This window comes from Bos indicus x Bos taurus, chromosome X, assembly GCF_003369695.1.
Source record: "Bos indicus x Bos taurus breed Angus x Brahman F1 hybrid chromosome X, Bos_hybrid_MaternalHap_v2.0, whole genome shotgun sequence".
In the NCBI taxonomy this organism is placed as follows: domain Eukaryota; kingdom Metazoa; phylum Chordata; class Mammalia; order Artiodactyla; family Bovidae; genus Bos; species Bos indicus x Bos taurus.
Genome location: NC_040105.1, coordinates 99,126,034 through 99,151,067, shown reverse-complemented (window position 1 = coordinate 99,151,067; position 25,034 = coordinate 99,126,034). Strand labels below are relative to the sequence as shown.

At 37.3% G+C, this 25,034-nt stretch overlaps 1 protein-coding gene across 4 annotated transcripts in view; it reads left to right on the top strand.

The window, feature by feature from the left end:
* Nucleotides 1–25,034, top strand: part of DIAPH2 (diaphanous related formin 2) — a 982,036-nt gene that overhangs the window by 800,777 nt on the left and 156,225 nt on the right. For all 4 annotated transcript variants that reach the window (XM_027534395.1, XM_027534394.1, XM_027534393.1 and 1 more), the window contains one exon: nucleotides 12,107–12,202. In XM_027534395.1, coding sequence (XP_027390196.1) covers nucleotides 12,107–12,202 — 96 coding nt within the window. The remainder of the gene's footprint in view (nucleotides 1–12,106; nucleotides 12,203–25,034) is intronic.

The following is a 25,034-nucleotide window of genomic DNA, read 5'->3' as shown; positions in this document are numbered from 1 at the left end:
GTATGATATTTTCTAGGTCCATCCATGTTGCTGCAAATGGCATTATTTTGTTTCTTTTATTGATGAGTAGTATTCCATTGTATACATGTACCACATCTTCTTTATCCATTCATATGTTGATGAGCATTTACATTGTTTCCATGTCTTGGGTGTTGTGAGCAGTGCTGCTGTGAATGTAGGGGTGCATGTATCTTTTTGAATTATGATTTTTTCCTGATATATGACCAGAATTGGCACTGCTGGATCATGTGGTATTTTACTTCTGTGGGAATCCCACCTGACTATGTAGCTGCTGAAGCCTATTTCCTATTCCTACTACTTCTGCATACGTGCTTATACTAAATTCCTACCTTTGTCTCTTGTAACCCCATCTAACACATTCATCAGGAGAATTATAACAGGGACTTCCCTGGTGGTCCAGTGGTTAAAATTTTGCCTTGCAATGAAGGGGGTGTGGGTTCAATCCCTTGTCTGGGGGCTAAGATCCCACATGCTTCATGGCCAGAAAAACAAAAACATAAAACAGTAACAATATTTTAACAAATTCAATAAAAGCTTTACAAAAATAGTTCACATTAAAAAAAATTTTTTTAAGAGAATTATAATGTTTCCTCTTTTCCTTTTCTTCCTCCCTGCCCCAGCCCACTGGGGGTCAAATTCTTCCATGAGAGAGGCTGGGGGAGTGAGACAGCAAACAAATTATGCCACCCATTCTAGCCTTCGGGCATCTGGGTCCAAAAGACTAACCAACAATGGGGGAAGGAAATGCCTTGAAACAAACATAAGATCAGTATTTCAATTACAACCAGAAAATTACAGAACCTTCCTAAGATATCATCAAGGGGCATGAAAGGGAAACTTGATGTTGTATGTCTAAGAACAATGGTGAAGAAAACGAAAAACAATTTTATATTTATGTCTTTACCAAGTTAAGACTGTTCAAAAACTGATTGAAGTTGATTATACATGGCTTTTTTTCAAACTGCTTTTTATTTTTTGAAAAAAACAAAAGTATATAATATCATCATGTTAAAACAAGATATACGCTCCTCAGTTTGAAAGTGGAAGTTGTAATAAGAACAGATCAGTTTACAGCAAGCAGTCTTTACTCTGTGCATTCAAAAAAATGACATGATCAGAAACACACACACACGCAAGACTCCTTGCTCTTTAAAAATAGATAACCAACAGTTAAGTAGATAACCAACATTTAAGTGCCTGTGCAAAAGTGAGGTGAAGTTGTCATTACCTTTCTGGCAGGAGAGTTGACCTACTCTAGAATCTGGTAAGCAGAGAAGGAATAATTCAAAAGTTGGTCTAACAATGGATGAATTGTCAACTTGTTTCCTGTATTCCAACCATCAGCAACATAGAGTACCAGTTCCCTCATGTACATTTTTATACCTGGTGGTGGGCTGCCGTTGTTGCTGTGATGTGTGACTTTTGTTAAAGCTATCTGACATAAGGGCCGTGCTTAAAAAATTACTTCCATCCTTCCCTTACCTGGTGCTTGTGCTAGGAACCAAGGAAAATACAAGTATACGTGTGACCTCTTGATGGTGCTCTGGAAGTTCAAACTATCCCTTTTCTTCTCTCCACAACTAGGGTTGTGTTTGTATTTCTTATGAAGATGCTTAGGTTCATTGTACAGTATTATATTCTGATATGACAGTCCAGTAGGCAAGGAGCTGTGTCTTCTATAACGGAGCTGAATTTACTCCACGTCAGTCAGAGGCTGGTTCTCGGGTGGAAAATCAAGTGCAAGTTCGATGCATGAAGCAGGGCACTCAAAGCCAGTGCTCTGGGACAACCCAGAGGGATGGGGTGGGGAGGGAGGTGGGAGGCGGGGTTCAGGATGGGGAGACACAGGTATACCCGTGGCTGATTCATGTCAATGTATGGCAAAAAAACACCACAATCATGTAAAGTAATTAGCCTCCGATTAAAATAAATTAATTTTTAAAAATAAAACCAAAAAAAAAAAAAGCTTGGAAAGCAGGTGTTTTGTTGCCTTTGGGGAAAAAAAAAAAAACAGAAAACACCTCTCTTCTCTTTCAAGGTCTCTTAAATGTAAATCCACATAGAAGTGTGTGTATAATTGTTGCTTCATGAATGATTCTGTGTCATTCTTGACTTTGTACTTCTAAGTAGAGACATCTCAGTTTCAAATAGGCAAACATTGACTTCTGGTATTCTTTCGCATCTTCCACCCGTAAATGAGCCCTGTTTCACTGACACGGAGGTTGCCAAGCTCCTTCAGCAACTCAGAGATTGCGAGTTGCACAGGTGTTTGGATGTAGCATGACACTGATGTTGACAGTGTGTGCTCTAGAGCAGTGGTCAGCAAACTGATTGTGTAAAGGGCCAGATAATAAATATTTTAGACCTCGAAGACCAAAAAAATCTCCATCACAGCTACTCATGTCTGCTGTTACAGCTTGAAAGGAGCCATGGATCAATACATCATGAAATCGCATGGCTATGTTCCAATAAAAGTTATGGACTGAAATTTTAATTTGGGGGAATTTTCATGTAGTTTGAAAGATTATTCTTTTTCAGTTAAAAAAAAAAACATTTAATGTGTGAGAACCATTCTTATGATGTGGACTGTACAAACAAGTGGTAGGTTGGTTTGACCACTGAGGCTATAATTTGCCAACTTCTGCTCTAGAAACATGCTTCCAAGGGTCTGAGGCTGATTCTGTCACCTCCCAACTTTGCCACCTTGAGTGACTTACTTACCTAAATATGCCTCAGTTTTGTTACCTGAAAAATAGGTTGGTATAGAGATCCAGGGTACATACATCCCTTAGAACAGGGCCTGACATATTATAAACTCTCAATACATGGCAGATATTATTACCATGCCTATATCCAAAAACATCTTTGTTATTATCTTTTTAGAAAGTCACTGATATTTACTCTGCTGGATAGTTTTGAATGGAGTTAAATGTATTCTTTTTCCAAGTTTGTTTTTGCTTAGTTCTCCTTTCACAAATGTTCCGTAACCTTAGTAAATGATTGATTCTGATAGACACACAGAGTATTTCAAAGGTCTCTTTGAAATATTAATTATTTAAAATATCAAATGTGAGATATTTTACCAGAGGCATCAGCAGTGGTTTTCTGGTAAGTGTTAACATTAAGGTTTATTGGGTATTTGCTTATTTATAGAATGTGTAATTTTTTTCTCCCAATATTCTAGCATGTAGGTAATGGGGGGAAAAAATGAAGACGCATAAACATTACTTTTTAACTAATACTTACTATCAAGCTGTCTTACTTCAGGCAAACTGCCCAAAAGGTGCCTCTGGCCATAAAAGATCCTTCACTGAAACTACCAGTAGAAATCCATTCAAGTGTGTTAACTGGCAACTTTTTAAATTGCAAATGTATTAGGGAAATTGAACTCACCAAAATAGTTAGTGTGACAAACTTTAAGGTAGCACCTACCACATGGGTATTTGAGGAGAAATCCCTTTATCCTTTACTGCTCATCACTTTGGAATTGAATATCCATTTAGCTTGTGACCCTCTAAAATAATATTTATTCCATGACACAATGTACCTACAACCTTCAATTAAAATTGGTAAGGAAGAGCAGTATTCACTATGAAATTTATCTGAATCTGATGATCTCCTTCACTATAAGAAACTATTCATTACCTGTTGGGGCAAAGAGATGAAATAAGAGAATGAATGAACTCTCTAACCAACATTTTCCCTATAGTTTTAACTTTAATTGCTCTGAGATTAATTTTGCTTTTTGGTACATACCACTGTGCAAAGCCTCAACCTGGGAGGATGTTTTTCTGTTTTGTTTTACAAATCTTCAACTGCTGCATAATGTAATTACTACTCTGCCCCTAGCTCATCCTGTGGTTTCTAGTAATTTCTTCTAAGCTCCTGTGTCCTCTTTTCCCTCTTGAAAGTTTTCTTCTTTTGTACAGAACATCTGCCATCATTATTTCCCTCAGAACTTTATACATCTATTTATGCCCTCCTTTAATCTCTATGGAATAATATCTTGATTTTCTTAAACAGTTTTCATGGCCCTAAATAACTTCAGAGACTATTATCTTAGTTACCATCTGTTAGTTTTCCAAGTCAACATTATCTCCATTCTACACTCACTTCCAATTAAACTGTAAACTAACAAAAACCTCCCATCAGACAGAGGCTTTCTAGATGCTGTGGACCGCCATACAAGTTGTTCAGGTTTTTGTCATGTCTTACTTCTTATTTTGTTGAATTTTAAGAGCTATTTGTCAGCCCCAGGCCTTCATTTTTTTCAGATCCCAGAGAAGGAATTTTGTTTCCCTCTTTTTTGATAAGTGAGCAGTCTTCTAATTTTGTGTCATCTACAAATCCATACATCTTACAGCATGGTCTTAATCTGGCCTGTAATAGATGGTGTGGAAAAGATTGAATCTAACACTGATTTTTCTTGCTCTCCACTTACCACTGCCTTCTTATGCTGTCAGCCTCCATTTGCCACTACTTATGACCTTGCTCACAAAACCAGTTTTACTGTTCTATTCAGTCTTTTACCAATAATACCAAAATTGAGCATCCTGCTTTGCTCAGGGTTATATGCAGAATAATACTTGTCACTGCAAATTCAACTGTATTCTTTGTAGAATTTCTCACCTACTCTGACCTATTTTGCATAATACTGTGAGGCCAATCTTAAATGTCACCTTTATCATGTCATCACCTTCCTGAAGATCTACCAGTTGCTCTTTAGAAACCCTTTCATCACAGTCAGACTTCTTACTTTGATACCCGAGGCCCTTTAGAACATTGCTCATATGTTGCTCTCCTCATGGTTTATTATGTACTCCGTGTATTTTTGCTTTCAGGTACCTACATTGATTCAAAAGCACCTCAACACATTTTATCCTTTTAACATTATATGATATGAACAGGCAAAATTAATAAAGCTTGCCTCTGAGTGGTGGAGGCAAGAGGGAACTTTCTGGGAGTGATGGAAACATTCAGTATCTTAACTCTGGTGGTTACAGTGGGTATAAACACTTGTCAAAATTCATCAAACTGTATGCAAAATCTATGCATTACAACATATGTTTAAAATTCATCAAACTGTATGCAAAATCTACACATTACAGCATATGTAAGTTTATATACAGACACGCATACATTCAGAGAGAGGAAGCAAGTAACCATGTGTGTGTACATGAGGAGTTAATATATCTAGATTTTACAAAACTGCAATGAGGTACCATTTCACACTGGTCACAATGGCCATCATTAAAGTGCCTCCAAATAATAAATGCTGGAGAGGGAATGGAGAAAAGGGAACCCTCTTACACTGTTGGTGAGAATGTAAATTGGAGAACTGTATGGAGGTTTCTTAAAAAAAAAAAAAAAAAAACATACAACTACCATATAACCCAGCAATCCCACTACTGGGCATATACCCTGAGAAAAGTATAACACAAAAAGACACATGTACCCCAATGTTCATAGCAGCAGTGTTTACATTAGCCAAGACATGGAAGCAATCTAAATGTCCATTGATGGATGAATGGGTAAAGAAGATGTGAGGGTGTGTGTGTGTGTGTGTGTGTGTGCATAATGAAATATTCAGTTCAGTTCAGTTCAGTTCAGTTCAGTTGCTCAGTCATGTCCGACTCTTTGCAACCTCATAAATCACAGCACGCCAGGCCTCCCTGTCCATCACCAACTCCCGGAGTTCACCCAGACATATGTCCATCGAGTCAGTGATGCCATCCAGCCATCTCATCCTCTGTCATCCCCTTCTCCTCCTGCCCCCGATCCCTCCCAACATCAGAGTCTTTTCCAATGAGTCAACTCTTCGCATGAGGTGGCCAAAGTACTGGAGTTTCAGCTTTAGCATCATTCCTTCCAAAGAAATCCCAGGGCTGATCTCCTTCAGAATGGACTGGTTGGATCTCCTTGCAGTCCAAGGGACTCTCTCAGTCATAAAAAAAGAATCAAATAATGCCACTTGCAGCAACATGGATAGACCTAGAGATTATCATACTAAGTGATGTAAGCCAGACAGAGAAAGATAAATTATATCACTTATATGTGGATTCTCCAAAAATGATACAAATGAACTTATCTACAAAACAGAAATAGACACACAGACATAGAAAGCAAACTTACGGTTAAATTTAAAAATTTTTAAAGATCTGGATTTTAGTCTCTTTAAACTAATCATTTTCAACCTTTCAAGTATAATTTTTTCAAAGGCTTAACCTAAGCCCTTTCTCGTCCATCACTCTTCCCCAATTCTTTGAGCCCACAGAGAACATAGTTGTATTTTTTTTAATTATTTAGTCTACCTAAGTGTTATTTCACAGTAGGGTCCTACCCTCATTAATAAGCCTTTTGCTTCTTTTGGGTCACGTTATTGACTCTCAGTTCATTTTTGTTGGTTGATGGAAACTTCTTCAACTTCAATCTGCTCAGCTTTTCCAGAAAGCCTTAACTATATAATTGAGAAAATTCAAGGAGGCAATAGTGGTGAATATAGAAGCCATTTTATTTCCAGACTGTTAGGATCTTAGGAAGTGATTTTTATAGTAGTGACTTCGCTTTAGTCATTTTTGAGGAATAATGAACTAGACTTGGGTCTTAGTTAATAGAACAGTCCAAGGCACTAGGTATTTTGGCTCCTAGAGAAATAAGGAATAGGTAGTCTAATTAATAATGTTTGATAAAAAGAAGGTGAGCACAAAAGTATTTTCAAAAATTGTAAAGGGTCAGAGATTTTGCTCTACTTGCATGCTAACAAGTCAGCTGCCAAAGTTTCAGGGGAGCTGGCAGAAGACACAAGATTCCTGGGTCAGAGACAAAGAAGTCTGTTGTTCGCAGCACAGAGAGCAGTGTGAGCTTCATGTTCAAATTGCTTTCCCTTGCCCTCCAGCTCCCACAGGGTGATGCCAGGGTGGGCCCAGGTGGGTACTAGGCACATAGTGGGTTGTGTCACATCTGAGGAACCCATACTTAAGAGAACCCAAATCTTGTATAGTGGGTTGAAAGCAAACTTGTCTGACATCTGCCCTAGAGGGAGATATAATCTGTTTTCCAAGTAAGCCTACCCTATGCTCTGGAGGAAGACATTGTATCTTCAAGGCTGTTGACAGTTAAAAACATCCTTGAAACAATAGTCCAGAATAATAGTCATCAATGCCTGTGCCCACAAAATGTCCACGAATGTGAGAAATTCATAGGGCCTTTCCTCTGAATAAGTTTGTGCTAGCCATTGGCAGACAGCCTTATATAAAAGTAGAGTAGAGTTCATTACTTGACCTGGTGCTGATTTTAATCTGTGGTATCTTCAGACTCTTCTGGGGAAATTGAGTCAACACACACAGGTAAGTAGTGATGCTGAAAATTGAAATCAGTGGGCATTCAGCATCTACAGAATGGCCAATATTGTTAGAAACATGATATAGAAGATACAACCCATGCCTTTTATTTTACCCAGAGATAAGTAGCTCACACAGAGCCCACTGTATTACATGCAGCTCTCCTGGCTCCTTAACAATGTCTGTGATCTAATTTCAGGATGAAAGATTAGAAATTCACCTCTGAATTGTTATTTCTCAGACATGCCCATGTATTACCATTTTAGTGGTTGAAAGACATTACCAAATTTCTCCTTGATATTGTTTCACTCAGTAAAATAGGTATTGTAATTTGTAAGAAAACACATTTTTCCATGTAATTCAATAAGGCTATTTTTCTTTTCAATGATAAATAAAACAGTTAAAAGATTTTTTCCCCTGAGTTTGATCTCATAAACCAAAAAATTAAAAAGTCAAACAGCTACTCACTGCTAATCACATCTAAGTAAGAATGAGTAGTTCTGTGAACTTGGAAAATCTAAGTGAACTGTAAACCTCACACAATTTGATCATGGACCAAATTTTGCTGAAATGTATTTAAAATGAAGGGTAACTTTCAAATGATCATGTTGACTTTCATTTTGTTTGAGGAAGACAAGTCTATAATATATTTATAAAACCTTTACTCCTTAGGCTTGAACATTTCATGAAGATCTCTCAGTTCCTTTGAAAGTTATCATGAAGCAAACAAAAAGTAATGGTGGACTAGTGGTTTGAAACAAACATTTCTTTCCTTAAAGGCAGTACTGAGGTTTACCAAGACCTGGCTTCTTTTTCTTCTTTTTTTTCCCTAACAGAATTATCTAGCATATGCCTTCTCAGCAGGAGCTATATCACCCTCAAGGGAATCAGTATTGGTTATTGGAGAGGTGGGAGGAGAAAAATCTTAGATATTACAATGGTCTGTGACTTTCCAAAGGGCCACAGTACATAAACAGATATATATAGTTATATCTGTGATACTAAATTTTAATATGGGGAAATTAGGAAAAGATATCTAACAAGGCTCCTTTAGGGGAGGAGGGAACAAAAATGGGGAAAAATGTTGAGAAATGGTGATCTTACATAACATTCTGTTAAATGTTGTCAGGTGGCAACCACTAAATTAAGCACAGGGATTTATTTGTAATTCCTCTATACTTTATGTCATATTTGTTCTTTCCATCTTTTTAGTCCATAAACAATATAAAGCATTAAAGAATTTTAATGACATGCTATCCATAATATCATTATGTTACAGACTTTTTTCATGTTTGCCCTTCATTTATGTTTAAATAATAAATACATACTGTTTGGTATTCTGTTCTCTTGACTCATACACATGTATTCATCCTTTTACATGACTGTTTTTATAAGGATGCACGAAATTTAGTTGTACTTTGGTTCTCTTCTGGTTGTACTTCTGTATCTAAAACCTCCTTCCATGTCTTCTTTTCCCCTGACTGCCTTTTAAAAATTGAGATCCTCAGAAAATATATTCTATTCCCCTTCTTCTCATACATTATCTCAGGATCCTCTCACCCATCTTCCAATGACACTCTCATTTTTAGCTCCAGTCTAGACTTCACTCCTGGGCTCCAGATTCATATTTCCAATTTCTTACTGGATTTCTCTGCTTAGATATTCCTCAAAAAGCAATTTTTTTCAAACCTGTTTATCCTTTGTCTTCTAGACTCTTTTTCTCCCCCTTGATATCGCCCTTCCAGCCAGGTCCTATTGACTGTATTAATACCTTTAAAATATCCCTCCTTTCTAGTTACTCTGTTAACCCTTGAATTCAGTCCTTTATCTCTTGCTGAGAGAATTACCATTACACTCCTAAACATCTCCCTACCTCCTGTCATGCTGTCCCCAGAGTCATCCTCCACAGTGCTGTCTGACAAGTCTTTCTAAAGACTTTCTAAATCATATCAAGTCACTTCCTATATTACTTATGGCTGTACTGCCCAATACAGTAACCACGAGCCACATATAGCTATTGAGCACTTGAAATGTAACTAATCTGAAGTGAAAGATGCTGAAATTAAATTGCATTAGATTTATGAGACTTGGTCTGATAAAAGGAATGTAAAATACATATAATTTTTGTATATATTTAGATAAATATTAGTATATTAAGATTCATTTCATCGGTTTCTTTTTATCTTTTTTAATATGGCTAACAGAAAACTTAAAATTATTTATGTGGCTCACATTTGTGGTTTTGTATTATATATCTGTTAGTGCTGGCTTATAGGATAATGCTCAAACCCATATCATAGCATTAAAAAACAAAACTCAACTGAATAAATTTTAAAGTCCTAATTGGTTTTATTAAATGAATCATAAATTGGGTGACATCTCATCTGGTAAATAGAAGAGAGCTCTAAAGAGCTGTACAAAAGGGAAGACTTTTATAGGCAGAAGGAAACAAGACAAGGAAGTTATTCTAGCAAAGAGTAGATTGTTCAGACAAGGTCACCTTCCTTTGTTGCACAGTGGGAGGTCTATCCGGTAGATTTCCTTTCTAGTGTTGACCAGGAAATTTCAGACTGAGTGATTAAGATTATATTCCTAGGAGAGGCTGAAACTGCAATTAGATTAAGTCTCCATTTGGTGATGTGAGCCTTTTTACAGGTGACTCCATTTTGGGCCTGTTGGCTCTTTTTTAACAACAGCATTATGATGTTTCATCATGTGGCTATCACATGTCTAGTCCATTTCATCTTCTTCTAGCTATCATGCAACAATTGATCTGGGTTCATACCAGGGCCCCTCCACATGCCAGCTGTGTGATCTGGAGCAAGATGCTTAAACTCTCTAAGTTTTAGTATACCTAGCTGAAAAACATAGATATTATTTGCTTCAGTATTTTGTTGGGAGGATCATATCACCAAGCTGGCTGTCCAGTGGTTAAGTGCTGTCACTGCTGTAGGTCCGGGTTTGATCCCTGGTCAAGGAACTAAGATCCCACAAGCTGTGTGGTGCAGCCAAAAAAAGATACAATCAATGTCAAGTGCCTACCACATAAAATTTAATTCTCACTGATACATTCAAGTCATGCCAGACTGCATTTCCTCTTTTCTTTCTATTGTAAAGAGCAAGTGATGGTTCAGATGTGTATGCAGCCTTAATATTCCTAAAAGTGAACATCCTCTTTCCCTGTTTAGTTGCTGGAGTTCCACTCTCCCTTTATTTTCCCTGTTTTCATCAAATATTATACCTGAAAACCTCTGAGTTTCCTTCTATTTTTTCACTCAATGTCTTGTCCTAGAGATTGATTTTAAAAATAAAACAATGATTGTAACATTGAGGAAATCTCAAGTCAAATGAAGAACATAATAAAGATTGTAGCTTGTTCTTGCCCCATAAGAGAATACTTTTTTTCCTATGATCTGACACCCCACAGTCAATCCTTTAAGCAAAGTAGGATTTAAATTTAATTTAAGAATAACATAAGAAACAATTTCTTCTGCCTCACTCCCACGCTTTTCTTCTCTTAACCCTCCTGCTTGCAAATGTCTTCTACCCTGCTGCTGCTAAGTCGCTTCAGTCATGTCCAACTCTGTGCGACCCCATAGACGGCAGCCCACCAGGCTCCCCCATCCCTGGGATTCTCCAGGCAAGAACACTGGAGTGGGTTGCCATTTCCTTCTCCAATGCATGAACGTGAAAAGTGAAAGTGAAGTCGCTCAGTCATGTCCAACTCTTTGCGACCCCATGGATTGCAGCCTACCAGGTTCCTCCGTCCATGGGATTTTCCAGGCAAGAGTACTGGAGTGGGGTGCCATTGCCTTCTCCGGTCTTCTACCCTAGACCCATACATTAGCTACCACTCAAATTAACTACCTAATGAGGGTCTTTTTCATCAGTGAGGTCTGTTGGGAAAAGCCTCCTCAGCTCACTGTGGATTATCCACAGTGTCTTAGAGAGTTTCTGGCAATGGACACTTGCTCTAACAAATCTTAAAAGTGTTTCTGATGGCCAGAATTGTCAAAGATAAGAGTAAGATGAAATGTTTTATAGACATATCCTTTGGGAACTTCCATGAACATCTTTTGAGTATCCCACTCATAGGAAAAGCTTAGAAGCACAACAGCATTCTAAAAGGGGGTGATGAGACTCTGGCTAATGTCTCTCGAGTGTAAAATGTGGCCTTTCAGATGATGTAGTCACCTTTGCCTTCTACAATGTCAGCATTTCAAAATGGGTAAAGGATATGGATTAGGTAGGAGCTGAATGCAAATGTGTTTTGCAAATAGTGTCTTTTAAGATAATTGCAGATGACGGTTGAATACTGAATGTATTAATACAATCAGTATTTAACCTTGTGTAACTCTGCTTCATCAAATCACACCCTGCACATTGATTGCATTAAGCCAGGTCAGTGGTTTCTTACTTAGGAATATCTTATAAGAATCTTAACATGAAGGCAACAGTAGTTGATCAGCTGCTGTTTATTTACATACTGAACATGCCATCAATAATACAAAAGCCAAGGTCTTTAAGTTGAAAGAACAGTGGGATTGGCATGAATTTTGCTTAATGGTGCGTAATAAGCAAAGTAGTCTGTGGTGCCAGAAACTGACAGGATGCATTATGTTGAAACAGATATATGTCTTTAATTTAAGGGTATTATGTAAATCTGACAGGAGTTTTTCCCTTTATTTTCCTGTAGTTTAACTTTAATTGCTTGAAGATTAATTCTGAGTTTTCCCTTCCTCCAGAGGGTGATGAGACAGGCGTGATGGATAATCTTCTGGAAGCCCTGCAATCAGGGGCGGCATTCCGAGACCGCAGAAAGCGGATTCCAAGGAATCCAGGTAGGAGCCATTCTAGCTCTCATGGTATTATAGAATGTAAATGCTCAGAACCAAATACAACAACAACAAAAAAAATACCTTTCTCATGAAAAAAAATGTATTTGAAACAGTTGATCTCAGTTCATGAGTGAAGTCTCAGCAGGCTTCTATATCTACCTGATCACAAGTTTTAACTTTGTAAAAGCGTCTTCAAATAACAGTAGGCTTTGCAAAAAAGTTTAGAAACAAGTATTCCAACTGTGTTTAATACTAAATATTTTTATTTGTTATTTTATGAGCATGTGATTTGTCTAGAAGATGGTTTAAAATCGTAACTGTAATTAAAGTCATCCCAAATAATTGGCTTGAAGGATGTAACAGGTAAGGAAACTGAGATAATGCTTCTTTTCAGAGGTCATTTTGGCTTTGTGATCCATTCTCCATGTTACTAAAGAGAGGAGAGGCACTGATGATCCAAGATGCCCTGAAGTCTCAAGTGTTGGAACCCCTTTTTGTGTGTGTTAGATTAATAACAAAGCCACACTATGAAATTGATGTTGGTGGAAGAAAAAACATAAACAAAACAGGCTCCCTCCCTCAAGAGGAACCAGAATGTTGTCCATCTTTCCACTTCATACCCTATGTCTGAAATAAATAAGAACTTCTTACAGAATAATCCAAGTAGGCTGAGCTATCTACTTCTTTTAAGGACATTTTTATATTTTTAATTCCTATCTTTCTTGAAGTAGAGGGAGAAATTATATGTGTTGTTTGTAAAAGTTCTCTTCATGGACTGTAGAGTGATATGGAGGTGTCAATGAAAAAAGGAAAATTAATAGTAAACATGGAAACTCTACTTAATTTAGATTAGTAAGATTTGCCTTGCATAGCCTACAATTCAAAAATATTCTATGTTTGGAATAGAAACAATCATATTTCATTAAAATGGAAATTCAGTTCAATTCAGTCACTCAGTCGTGTCTGACTCCCTGTGACCCCATGGACTGTAGCATGCCAGGCTTCCCTGTCCATCACCAACTCCCAAAGCTTGCTCAGACTCATATCCATTGAGAAGGCAATGGCAGACCACTTCAGTATTCTTGCCTTGAGAACCCCATGAACAGTATGAAAAGGCAAAATGGAAATTGGTACCTCTCAAAACTATTGTACTCCCAACAAAATAATGAAAGAAATGAAGTCCAGTGAACAATGAATGACCAAGCTTTGTCCCCGGCACAGGAATATGAGTGCAAAAGGCTGACAAGTAACAGAAAGTATAGCTGACCTCTCCACCATCCCCCATCTCCATGACAATGAGAGGATGCCTGGATGACAAATACATATCTCACAGGCTCCGAGAGCCACCCGCAGAGAGGCCCCTCAGAGATGTTAACCATTTCCTAGCAGGAACCACCACTGGGCTGAAGAAACCATTAACCACGTGGAATATCCTCTAATATGCTGTGGGATGCAGAAATACAAAACCATCCAACAGCAAGCACCAAAAGAGACCCTAAGGGTCAAAACTATTCATCAACAAGCACCAAAGAAACAGTCTTAGAAATCAGTGTAAGAGCTCTGTGGTCACCTTTCAAATGCATACAAGCAAATTCATTATCCTACGGAACTACATTGCTGTTCGGTTCATGACACCTGAGTTAGGAAACATTGATGCTTCCTGGTCCCTGCCATCATTCTCCCTCCACTTAAAAAATAAAATAAAATTTATTTGGCTGTGCCAGGCCTTAGGTGCAGCATGGGGAAAAAAAAAAAAAAAAAGAATGATCCAGAAAAGCTTTTGGCAATGGTGAAATTCATGGCAGAAGACAAAATAAGTTTTATTTCATCTTTTTCACATTTGAGTGAATCCTGATGGGTAGATTAGCCTGAAAGTTAGATTTTGTTGAGAGAAGAAGAATGTTTTGATTGGAGTGTAAGACTGCTTTATGTAGATGAAGACATTGCAGATGGCCTACAAAAAGAGTAGAAGACTGAAGGAAAAAAAGTTAACATCTCTATTTATATATGTCCATATTTTTTAAGGTAATGCTGCATGGTAGAATGTCAGGAGTACTACTTATCTGTCCTCAATCTTGACCTGTAAAATGCAAATATTCTCCCATGCTACCAGAGGCCCCTTCCACCTTTTAAGGAAAATAAAAACCAGTCCTGCTCTTTCTTGAACAATCAGAGCATTTATAGTCAGTGGAAAGCAAACTGAAATAATTTTTCTATCAGTGCAGTTTTCTGTTAAGCAGCTTATAAGTAAAAGCACCTTATTCTGTGCCATAAAAAAACTGCCGTCATCTTTCTAGGCTGTTTATTTTTAAAATACATTTGCTAAGGCTCCTGTCTGATTAGTCTCACACTTCATACTGACTGTACAAAGATGGTACCGAGAGAGATCATTCCATGGGGTTTCTGTGAGTTTAGTACTAAGGGAATGTAGTGTTGTCAACTGCAAAACACTAAGAATATATTCACAAACTGTATACTTTTTTAGTACTGATTCTGAGTAATCTAAATTAAGACCTCTCTTATTTTGTAGTTGGAGGGCCTCCACAAGCACATAGGGTCAAAAATATCAGCCCCGTTAGCTCTGGCAGTCATTCCAAGGAGCAGCAGCCAATGCACATGTCCAGTGGTGAGAAGAAACCAGAAAGCAGACAGTGGCAATGATTGGTAAAGCATCTTGGATATCAGTAGAAGTGCTTGAAGGGAGAGGGAGGGGAAGGCAGACACAGAGTTTGCAAGTCTGCCAAAAACTCCCTTGTCTGCTTCCCTCTTTCTTAAAGCAACAGAACTGGGGGGTTTTCCACAGTCCCTCCCTGTTTCTGCCTCTCTTAGCTAAGATCCTCTTTTCCTGCTGGCCTCCTTTTGTTTTCACTTTCCTAGGCACCTTATTTTGTTCCTTCCCAAGATCCCATTGACTTTATAGTGTTACACTTTCCCTGTTCAACCCCAGTATCCTTGTTCCTGTACAAAGACCTTTACTTCACCATGGTGAGATAAAAGCAGAAAAAATAAATTATTAAGAAGACTATTTTCTCCAAGTCAAGTCAAATCAGAGGAAATAGCCAAAAAAAATCTGAAATCAAAGTCAACTGCAGACAGCAAAGAAGTACTGCTCTGCTTGCCAAAAACCCTTTATCATTGCTTACAGATGGACACTTCAACGTGTACAATACATAGCCCTACAATTGTGCGTCTAATTGCAGTGTTTTCCGTTCCATATTTAAAGAAAATGAAGTGAGAGTCTGTATTTTTCATTAGAAAATCAAAATGTTAATAAATGGTATGAAGAGTTGCCTAAATTGCAAATCTTCTGCAGAGAGGCGATGTTCCCCTCCCTAAGAAGAAGTCCCATTAGTTTACTCAGAAAGAGCTCCCAAATATTGCCTCCAGCCCATTCAGCTGAATGTACTGTTTCAGTTTAGGGCACCAAAAGCCATTTTAAGGGAGAGGATCACATTTGTAGTTATTTTGAAAATATTACTAACTGGTATAGCATGGGCCCCAGCCAATCAGAACATGCAAGGGTAAGGAATAGCCTGATGGCTTTACCAATGCCCACTGGCTGAATATTAATCCAGATTATGGCTGGGCTGGTGTCAAACTCAGAAATTAGGAAATGAACCCCTAAACATCCATCCATTTACTCAACTTCCTCTGTTTTGTGAAAGGTACTATGCTAGACATGATGAGAGATACAAAAATAATTAAGATTTCCTTAGTTGTAAGACCCTTGTGTCTTATAGAAATGATAAAAATAGGAAGACTACAGGATAAGGCAGACAATAGGGGCATTATACAAGAGATATTAATAGCATCCTATGTGAGTTCTGAGAAGGGAAATATCATGCCATATCAATATGTCATAAAAAGTCATGGAGAAAAAGACTTTGAAGGATGAGTATGGATTTCAGCAGGAGTTGGAGGTGGGGATAGTGGGCATTTGAGTTAGATGAAATATCATTAAGAGTTTAGAAACTGCAAAGCATTTTGGGAGAGTGGCAAATAGCACAACTACTAGAAAATAGGTTATATAAAGTGTAGGTTGTTACCCTATCAGAGAATGCTTGAATAAGAGACAAAGGTGTATCATTCTTTAACAATGGGAATGTACTGAGCTTTTTAGCAGTGGAAGAATATGACCAAAGCTATATATTGAAATATTTAATCTATAGGAATGTGGGCGATGACTTAGGATTCTACTGTCATATCTTTAGACAAAAGGAGATAATTTAGGGAAAGAGAAGTAACCAAGAGTCAAGGATAACCCTAGGATTGACTTTGAATAGCTGGGAGGACACTTGGGTGATGAGAGAAAACTATTGAGATCAGGAAAAGGAATGGTGATAAAAGACAAATTCAGTTTGGGGCGAGTGAAACTGCAAGTGGTAGCAGAGCATCGAGATCAAGATGTCCAGAAGTTTCTTGGAAATATGATTGGAGATTTCATCACAAGATGATTGAGTTAGTGAGATTTCTGATTATATTGAATACTTTGGAAATGGAAGAGATTATTAGAGGGATTATTAAGAGAAATAAATCCAAACCCAGAACTTTGAAAATGCCTCTCCTTAGGGTCTAAAAGTAGAAGACTAGCAGAGAAGTCTGATCAGGAACACTTGGGTAGGTAGGAGGCCAATCAAAACATTATTGTTCTAAAAGCAAAGGAAGGCAAAAAAGGTGTGCATTTTCAACAATGGCATATGCTACAGTGAAATCAAATAAGATCAAGACCAATGATTTGCCATTTGGGAGCTTTCTAGTGACATTTTAAGAGCATCTTTTCAATAATGGAATGGAACTGGAAGCCAGAATGGAGGAACTTAGTAGATGGTGAGGCTCTAGGGGTAGATAGTATTCATTCAGAATTAAACAATTTTATTGACTGTCCCCTGGGCATCACATGCTGGGTTAGGTGCTGAGGATTTAACACCAAATAGGATATTTGCCTCAATGAGCTCACAGACCATTTGAAAAACATGAATGTAATCCACGTGATACCAGTGCAATGCAAGCAACTAACACAGCATTGTAAATCAACTGTACTTCAGGTAAAAACATTTCAATTTAAAAAAAAGTGTAATCTTATATGTGCCATAATGAGATAGGAATCATGTGTTTATGTAGCACGGGACATAGAATAATTCCCCACATCCCCTACCCTCTAGCCTTTGTATTCCCTAAAATATGTGTTAGTCACTTCAGTCATGTCCTACTCTTTGTGACCACATGGACTGTAGCCTGCCAGACTCCTCTGTCTTTGGAATTCTCCAGACAAGGATACTGGAGTGGGTAGACATTCCCTTCTCCAGGGGATCTTTCTGACCCGGAGATGGAACCTAGGTCTCATGCATTGCTGGTGGGTTTCTTTACTATCTAAAATATAGACTACACTTTCTATAAATTTGGTGAGTGAAAGGAACATTTCGATTTCTATCATCTCTGAATTTGGCCAAATCTTTCTGGACTCTCTTTGTTACAGCCTTTGTTAGCATTTAAGGTAATAAATCCCATATGTTTACAACCTACTTTGTAAAGAATTGTCCATCAGTATTCTTAACTTTGTCATTATAAGGTCAAAGATATGCTTTGGAGGAAAAAGAAATTCATAAAGAAAACCTTGCAGGAGTAAAAACCACACTTAAAATATATACACAATGCCAAATCTCTTTTTTTTTCTTCTGAATATCTATAGATACTTTGAACATGCTTATCTTTTAATCAGCTCCACCTCTTTCTTCTCTGCCCACTGTAAGTATAAACAGGCTTCTCAGCAATAAATAGATATCTAACTGAGCTATTTTGGCTATGACTAGATTTTGATATATAGTTCTAGACATTAAAAACACACATACACAAGAAGAGCATTACAAAGACATGAAACCAGGAAACAGAATAAATGTAATTTAGTTTTAGAAACACACAAGGCAACTAAGAAAATTAAATTTGGAAAAACAGAAGAAACACAGGAGACACATGATCTAGTTTTATGGATCAGCAAATGGAAGTGAAAAAGTGAAAGTGTTAGTCACTCAGTCATGTCCAACTCTTTGTGACCCCATGGACTGGAGCCTGCCAGGCTCCTCTGTCCATGGAATTCTCCAGGTAAGTCTAAATGAGAAGATATAATTTACCATTTGAGAACAGAGAGGAGACAGGAAACAACAATAGCCAACTGGAAAAATCAAACTCTAAGTCTTAATATTAGGAAAAATATTTTTGTAACAAAACCAAACCCACATTTTCTTAGGCCTTTCTACCTCACAGTAGCTACTGTTCCTTTGCTTTCATCTGAAATACCCTGCTTTCCTTGCCTGCTGTCTGCTACAGCAGCTGGCATCCTCCTGCTTTCAGCCAGAGCTTGAGAGCTGTCAGTGGCAAAGTGGGAAGAAACGCCTCTCTCTTCTTTTAGTGTGACACTCCACCCATGTACAGTCTAACACTCCACCAGTGTACCAAGATAATATACTACTTATGCCTCAAGGTCTTACAGACATTTTTAGAAAAACAGCTTTCAGGTATAAGTTACAGTCCTCTTGATCTCCATGGGATTTGGCCCCATGCACCAAGGCCCAAAGACAAACCCATGTAGCATTCAGTATCCTCCTCCCTTTTTTGATGATCAGGTCTGTTGCGGTTTTCTGTTTGGTTTTGTTTCATCATTTTTACTAGGTCAAGCAGGTCATTCATTCTAAGCTGTTTACTTCTTTCTCCCTCAGGATGAGTTCTTTCCCGTGAGCTTTTTCAGTCTCTAAGTGTCAGAATCTTAGACTAGCTGACTCAACCCCATTTTGTCTGTAGTAAAGTTATTATATTGTAATATGCAATTCAAATCTAGTAAAAAATATTGACATAATGCAAACAAATGAAAACGGTATTCATCCAACTATTTATTGATTAAAGAGTAGGAGTCAGGCAACAGTGCTTGAACCCTGGAGGGCAAAGATGGAAAAAGCATAGGTCTTGCTCTCAAGAACTCAGCATCTCATGGGGAAAACAGAGTATACATAATATAAATGCTATGGTATGAGTATGTAGAAAGTGCTAAAAGAGGAATAAAATGCCTGGAGAACTGAAGAAAGTTTTCATGATAAAAGTGTCATTTGAACTGTGTTTTGAAGGGTGAATAGTAGTTTATGTGGAAAACATGAGGAATGATGGCAAATGCATGCAATGGAAAATGGAAAGGAGTGGCGATGATGAAAAGTTTGTTTCAACCAAGAGCCAACAGAAGTTTTTAAGTAGAGGATTACCTAATTATTTGTGCATACACACACACGCACACACGCACACACACACACACACGAAAGCAGGAGGGGCTGAGGCTGGAATTAACCAATTTGAGGGACATCTGCATGTATATAGTTGTAGAAACCTTGGGATCCCCCAGGAAGAGTGTATCCAGTGGGAGGTAAAGGCCAAGAATAGTGTCTTTGCGAATTGCAGTATTTGGGAGGCAAACAGAGGAATCAGCAAAGGACACCGAGGGGACAAAATAATTAGAAAGCGAAGAAAAGAAGCAGCAAAAAGTGATGCCGGGAAGACAGAGGGTAGAGAGAATTTCAGAATGGAGATAGTAAGGTCACATCCTGCAGAAAGTTAAGTAGAATGATGACTGAAACGAGACCAGTGAGTTTGTCTGCTAGCAGGTAACAGCTGTCCTTTTCCCAAGCAGTTCTAATAGAGCAGTGAGGGCCAAGAGGGAAGATTTCAGGGATTAAAGAATGAAGAATATCTTTTGATCCTTAAATGCTGGGATTTGAAGGGGAAAAAAAAGGGAGTTAGAGAAAGAAAAGATAAATTGTGTCTCTTCTAGAGATCCTCACAGTAAACTAGATACTTTCAAGGGTCTTGAATGGTGTTGCCAATTATATTAGTAAATTATTATACCTAATGTTTCCCTCTTAATTCAGTTGTATTTATTGAACATATACTATGTGATGTACTTAAAGTACTTTAGCATGCTTGGTGCTTTACAGTTAACAAAGCACTTTCTCATCTGTTGTGTGTATGTGACTCATAGCTATCTAGTACAGAGTTCTATTTGGGTAAGTTAAAATGAATGACATTGTGGCTCATGCAGAGAAGTGCAGGTGGGAGTGGAGGTGGGGAAGGAGACAAAAAGGATCGAATAATCCTCAGGCCAGTCACTCAGTGTTCTCAGTAGTGTTAGCTCAGTTACCTCTTGACAATAAATAGAGGGTAAATACTAGGGTCTTGGTGTATTGATCAACATTTCAGTGACAGTTAGAAAGATGAGAGCAAGTAAGATAATCTAGGGTAAATGAGTAGAGCAGCCTACAAAGGGTGAACCCTGGAGAAAACAAACATGTGTGGCACTAGTTCTCAGCCCTGGCTAACACTGGAATCACTTTGAGGTACTTTTTAAAAAATACTCATGTCTGGTTCCTCTCTGAAATAATCAAATCCAAATCTATGGAGTAAGAGCCTAAGAAATAGTATATTTTAAAAGTGATATATTGCTATATATAAAATAGATAAATAACAAAGACCTACTGTATGGCACAGGGAACTGTATTCAAGATCTTGTAGTAACCCATAGTAGAAAAGAATCTGAAAAAGAATAGATATATGCATATATGTATACCTGAATCACTTTGCTGTACACCTGAAACTAACACATTAGAAATCAACTCTACTTCAATTAAAAAGAAGTTATTCAGGTGATTTGAATGTGCCATGAAAGTTGAGAACCACCAATTCATGGGACTAGCTCAGAAACCAAAGCACATAAAAGAGGGCATTAGGGGTTGGTTATGGAGGAGTGGGGAGAAAAAGGGTAGTGTGGTACCGCCAAAGCTAAAGGCATAGAGCTTTTCAAAGACTAAGTGCTAAATAGCATCAGATGTAGCCAGGAGGGCCAATAAAATAAGGATTGGAAAGGATCCAGTAGATTTAACTATTAATATTAGGACTTCATTGATGACTTTGGCAAAAACAGTTTTAGGAGAGTGTGTTTGGATAGGGGTGAGAGTGAGTCAGATGTCCTGAGTTCTAAAATGCTATTAATTTTTAAGGCCACTTAGTGTCTTTTTTTTCAATCACTTCATGTGACTCTTATGATGAAATGTGTACCTGTATTAGTTACTCAATTTTTGTTTGTTTTTTTCTTTTTATTTATGGAAATTGAATTTTACTTTTGGGGCAGACATATACATGTGTTGATTAAGAAGATCTAGGTTTGCATTAGGGAGGGCAGAAACAAGATTGCTGTGTAGTCTATCCTTGATTATTCTTTGACAACTGGAGAACAAATTGAACACAGACCATTTATGCCCTATTTATATGCAAAATTGTCCTAAGCAACCACTGATGATGTTCTCTATAGAAATTTCAATCATTTTTGCTTGTCTGTTCTCCTACACAATATAATCAGCTCTGCTGCAGATTTCTTCATTGGTGATTTCTGCAAGCTAGTAGGAGATAAGGTCAATTTCAGTTGATTTTTATGAGAATATGAATTTATCAGGCTTCCTTTAGATATTAGAATATGGGATAAGTTAAGACAAGCAATTATTATGCAGCAGTAAATTCCTCTTGGTAGTTTTAATTCCATGTCAAAAATTCCTGGACCTGCTAATGTTGGTAGCTCAGCTCCCACAACCACCTGCTTATTTACAGACCTTCAGTTCAGGAATACATGTTTGGGACCCTATATGTCAGGTGCATGGTATCATTCTAATATGAGCAGGCACTCTGTGCATCTGTAGCTATATTCAATGACAAGGTATTTTTCAGACTGTTATAAGTATCTTAAATTTTCTAAAAACCTAATTGCTTTCAAAATTAAAGGGAAATGATTGTCCTAAATGGTGGTAGTGACGATAGGCTTATTTCTGTCATAGGGACTTGGTAGCATATTACTGAAATTTTTCCTCAAGATGGTAAGAAATTATAAACACTGCTTCCTGTCCAGCTGAATTCCATCTGCTGCCCCCATGGCCAAAGGCAGCTACATTCACCTGGAAATAAGTGTACTCCCTACCCATCTCCCAGTTTTACTGAAACCTTTGGACACATCTCTCCTGTGTATTACTCCTAATGAGCCTTACTCCTTTCTTTGTGTCCATTAAAATGAGAGGAGTGCAAGGAGAAGGAAGGAAGAGAGCAGTGGTTATCTAAGGCTCTATGATACCCCTTTGAGATTCAAGTTCTTTCATTATTCATTGGTATTTTTTGGATTTGTGAAAGTATGAGCCTGATACCTTGAACTTAATATTGTGCTTCACCTATTCCAGGAAGCCTTTTAAGGTTATGCTCAATGTCAACTTTCTTAAAGATATTGAGGATACAAAGTGTTAAAATACAACAAAGGTTATAACTATATTTCACTATTAAAGGTTTGTGATTTATTTTTAGTATTACCTAGCATATAACTCAGTATAGTATATGCTCTTGATAACTGCTTATTGAATACTTTACAAGTATCTGAAAAGAAATTGAATCTACATGAAATCCTTTTCAATATATTGTACCTAAAGGTATCTCTCAAGTTTGAAATTTGGAGGATGAAAGAAATAGAAGTTCCATTATACATCACTATAAATGGAATTCCATTAAATCTGAGTTTATTTTATGGGCAAACTCGAATATCCTATGTATGTTACCTTCACATGACCTTTTCTACTCAGTAATGCTTAGGCTTGACAAGTAAAGAAAAATGCTTAGTTTTTATAAAACACAAAATATAAATGTATGCCATTACTCTTATTCTTCCGTCCATTGTGCTTGTATTTGACTGCTGCCTCTTTCTCATTCTCTACTCAAATCATGGTTTGTTCTATTACAACTACTTAGAGGGCAAAATTCCTAAATACTAATAGAGAAATTACAGGGAAAGCAGATTGACAAGAGTCCTTTCAGTTTTACATATCTTCTCATCAGTCTTTGCAAATATATTCTATAAGACAGGGGAAGTGGTGAGTTAATGAATCTCTTTAGAATAATGTTAAATAATAATTGTTTTTCCAGTTTTCTCACAGATTTACGCAGGAGGACAGATCTTTCTGAAATTTAAGGAGTTTTTATCTAGCATGTAGGAGTATTCTAAGGATTTGAACTGTTTGTTTCAGAGACTTTCTAGAATCCAGGATCATATTTTCCTTTCCACTTGAGAAGGTTTTAGCTTGAGATTTCTGGGTTTACTGGTCTGTTATATTGTCTTGCATAGATGTACTATACAGCAAGCAAACAGTATTTTCTGGACAATGAACAGGGATTATTTTTTTCATACGTATTCACTACTCTTCATTGGTTTCAGCAAGTCAATGTATATCCTGGATCAAAGAAATGAAAAAAACACAAAAAAAAGGATATGATTTTTATATTGTTGTTTGGAAAGTTAATACTATTATGCATGAATTTCATCTTTCTTGCACAATTAGAATTCCTCTTAGATTTGTAGTAGCCTTATAGCTATTAATCAAAAGTGTACATGTTTAGTTTCCTAATAAACTGATTATCTTCAAATATTTGGAGTTAACCTGTGAAGGGAAATTTGTACCAGGAGAATAAATATTATGGCCCTGCGTGGATAATCCAGTATTTATTTTAGTTATGTTTGTGACTACATCTCAGTCATCTGTATCAGTACTATTTTATGTGACAGGAATCATGAGAGATAATTGTGCTTTGTGCATATACTTGTAGATTTCATTTTGTCATATCAACAGATAATTGGAATCAAATATTCTTAAACTGAAAAGAAAAAGGACTTAAAAAAACTTTTCTAGTATGTAGATTTCACTTTAATGTCCAAATTGAACTCTCATGCACATATAGAGGACATTAAACCAAGTTCAGTCAATAGTCCTAAAAACTCACAACATGAAGGCACCAAGAGGATGACCATCTTTACTGACGAGGGGTAATGGTCCAAGATAGGAAATAAATTTAGAAATGAAATTTCAACATAACAAACTTCTAGGAAATTATTGGAGGATATTTTAAATGTTAAATTCAGGTGGTAGCAGATTGGGAAGGGCAAATGGGAAGAAAAGTATCAAATTTAGCAATTTAATTTTTTTTTCAGTTGCCATAAATAGTATCAATCAGTTTGCATGGCTCACTTAGAACTGAAATTTCCTAGCAGAGGAAGATGCAAAACACTGAAAAAGGATCATGGTCAAGTTGAATGCTGTCCACACAAATTTTTGTATTGTAGATTATCCTTATGCTTCCAGTAGTCTTTTTTCCTACTTACCATGCTTTTCAGTCCTGGGGTCCTTTGTCTTCACTTTGTCCACCTTTGTCCTCCTGTCCGCTTTCCTCACTTCTCTTCTGCTGCTTCAGAAGAATCCTGTTTTATCAGTTTATCTCCCTCACAACACTGTTTCCTGCCTCCATTGTCCCAACCTGACCTATCACACATTAGCCATGGAAAAGAAAAACTCAGGAATGGAAATGGAGAAATAAAATTGTATCAGTATTGTTTGAAGTCTATTTTACTTCTCTTAAATTTCAGCATTCTGTCTCTTTTAGGAAAACAAAGACCATTGCCAATATTTACTGTTCCAAATAAACCCTCTCTTTATGCCAAACTGTTTACGATCTCGGTGGCAGGGAAGGGATCAATGGAGGACATTTCAAAGGGACAAGAAGACATTCCTGGGTGGACTCCTGAAATTATGATGTCAGTGCTGCTGAAATTTATAAGTACTCCTGATAGTGAGGAAAGTGTCACATAGATGATAAACCCTTTGTATAGCTACATAAATTATCTCACCAATTAGTATAGACAATTGTGAAATGACTACACGGGTTTTTGCTCTCAAAAAGCATACAGTCTTAAAAAAAAAAAAGCATACAGTCTTAAAAAAAC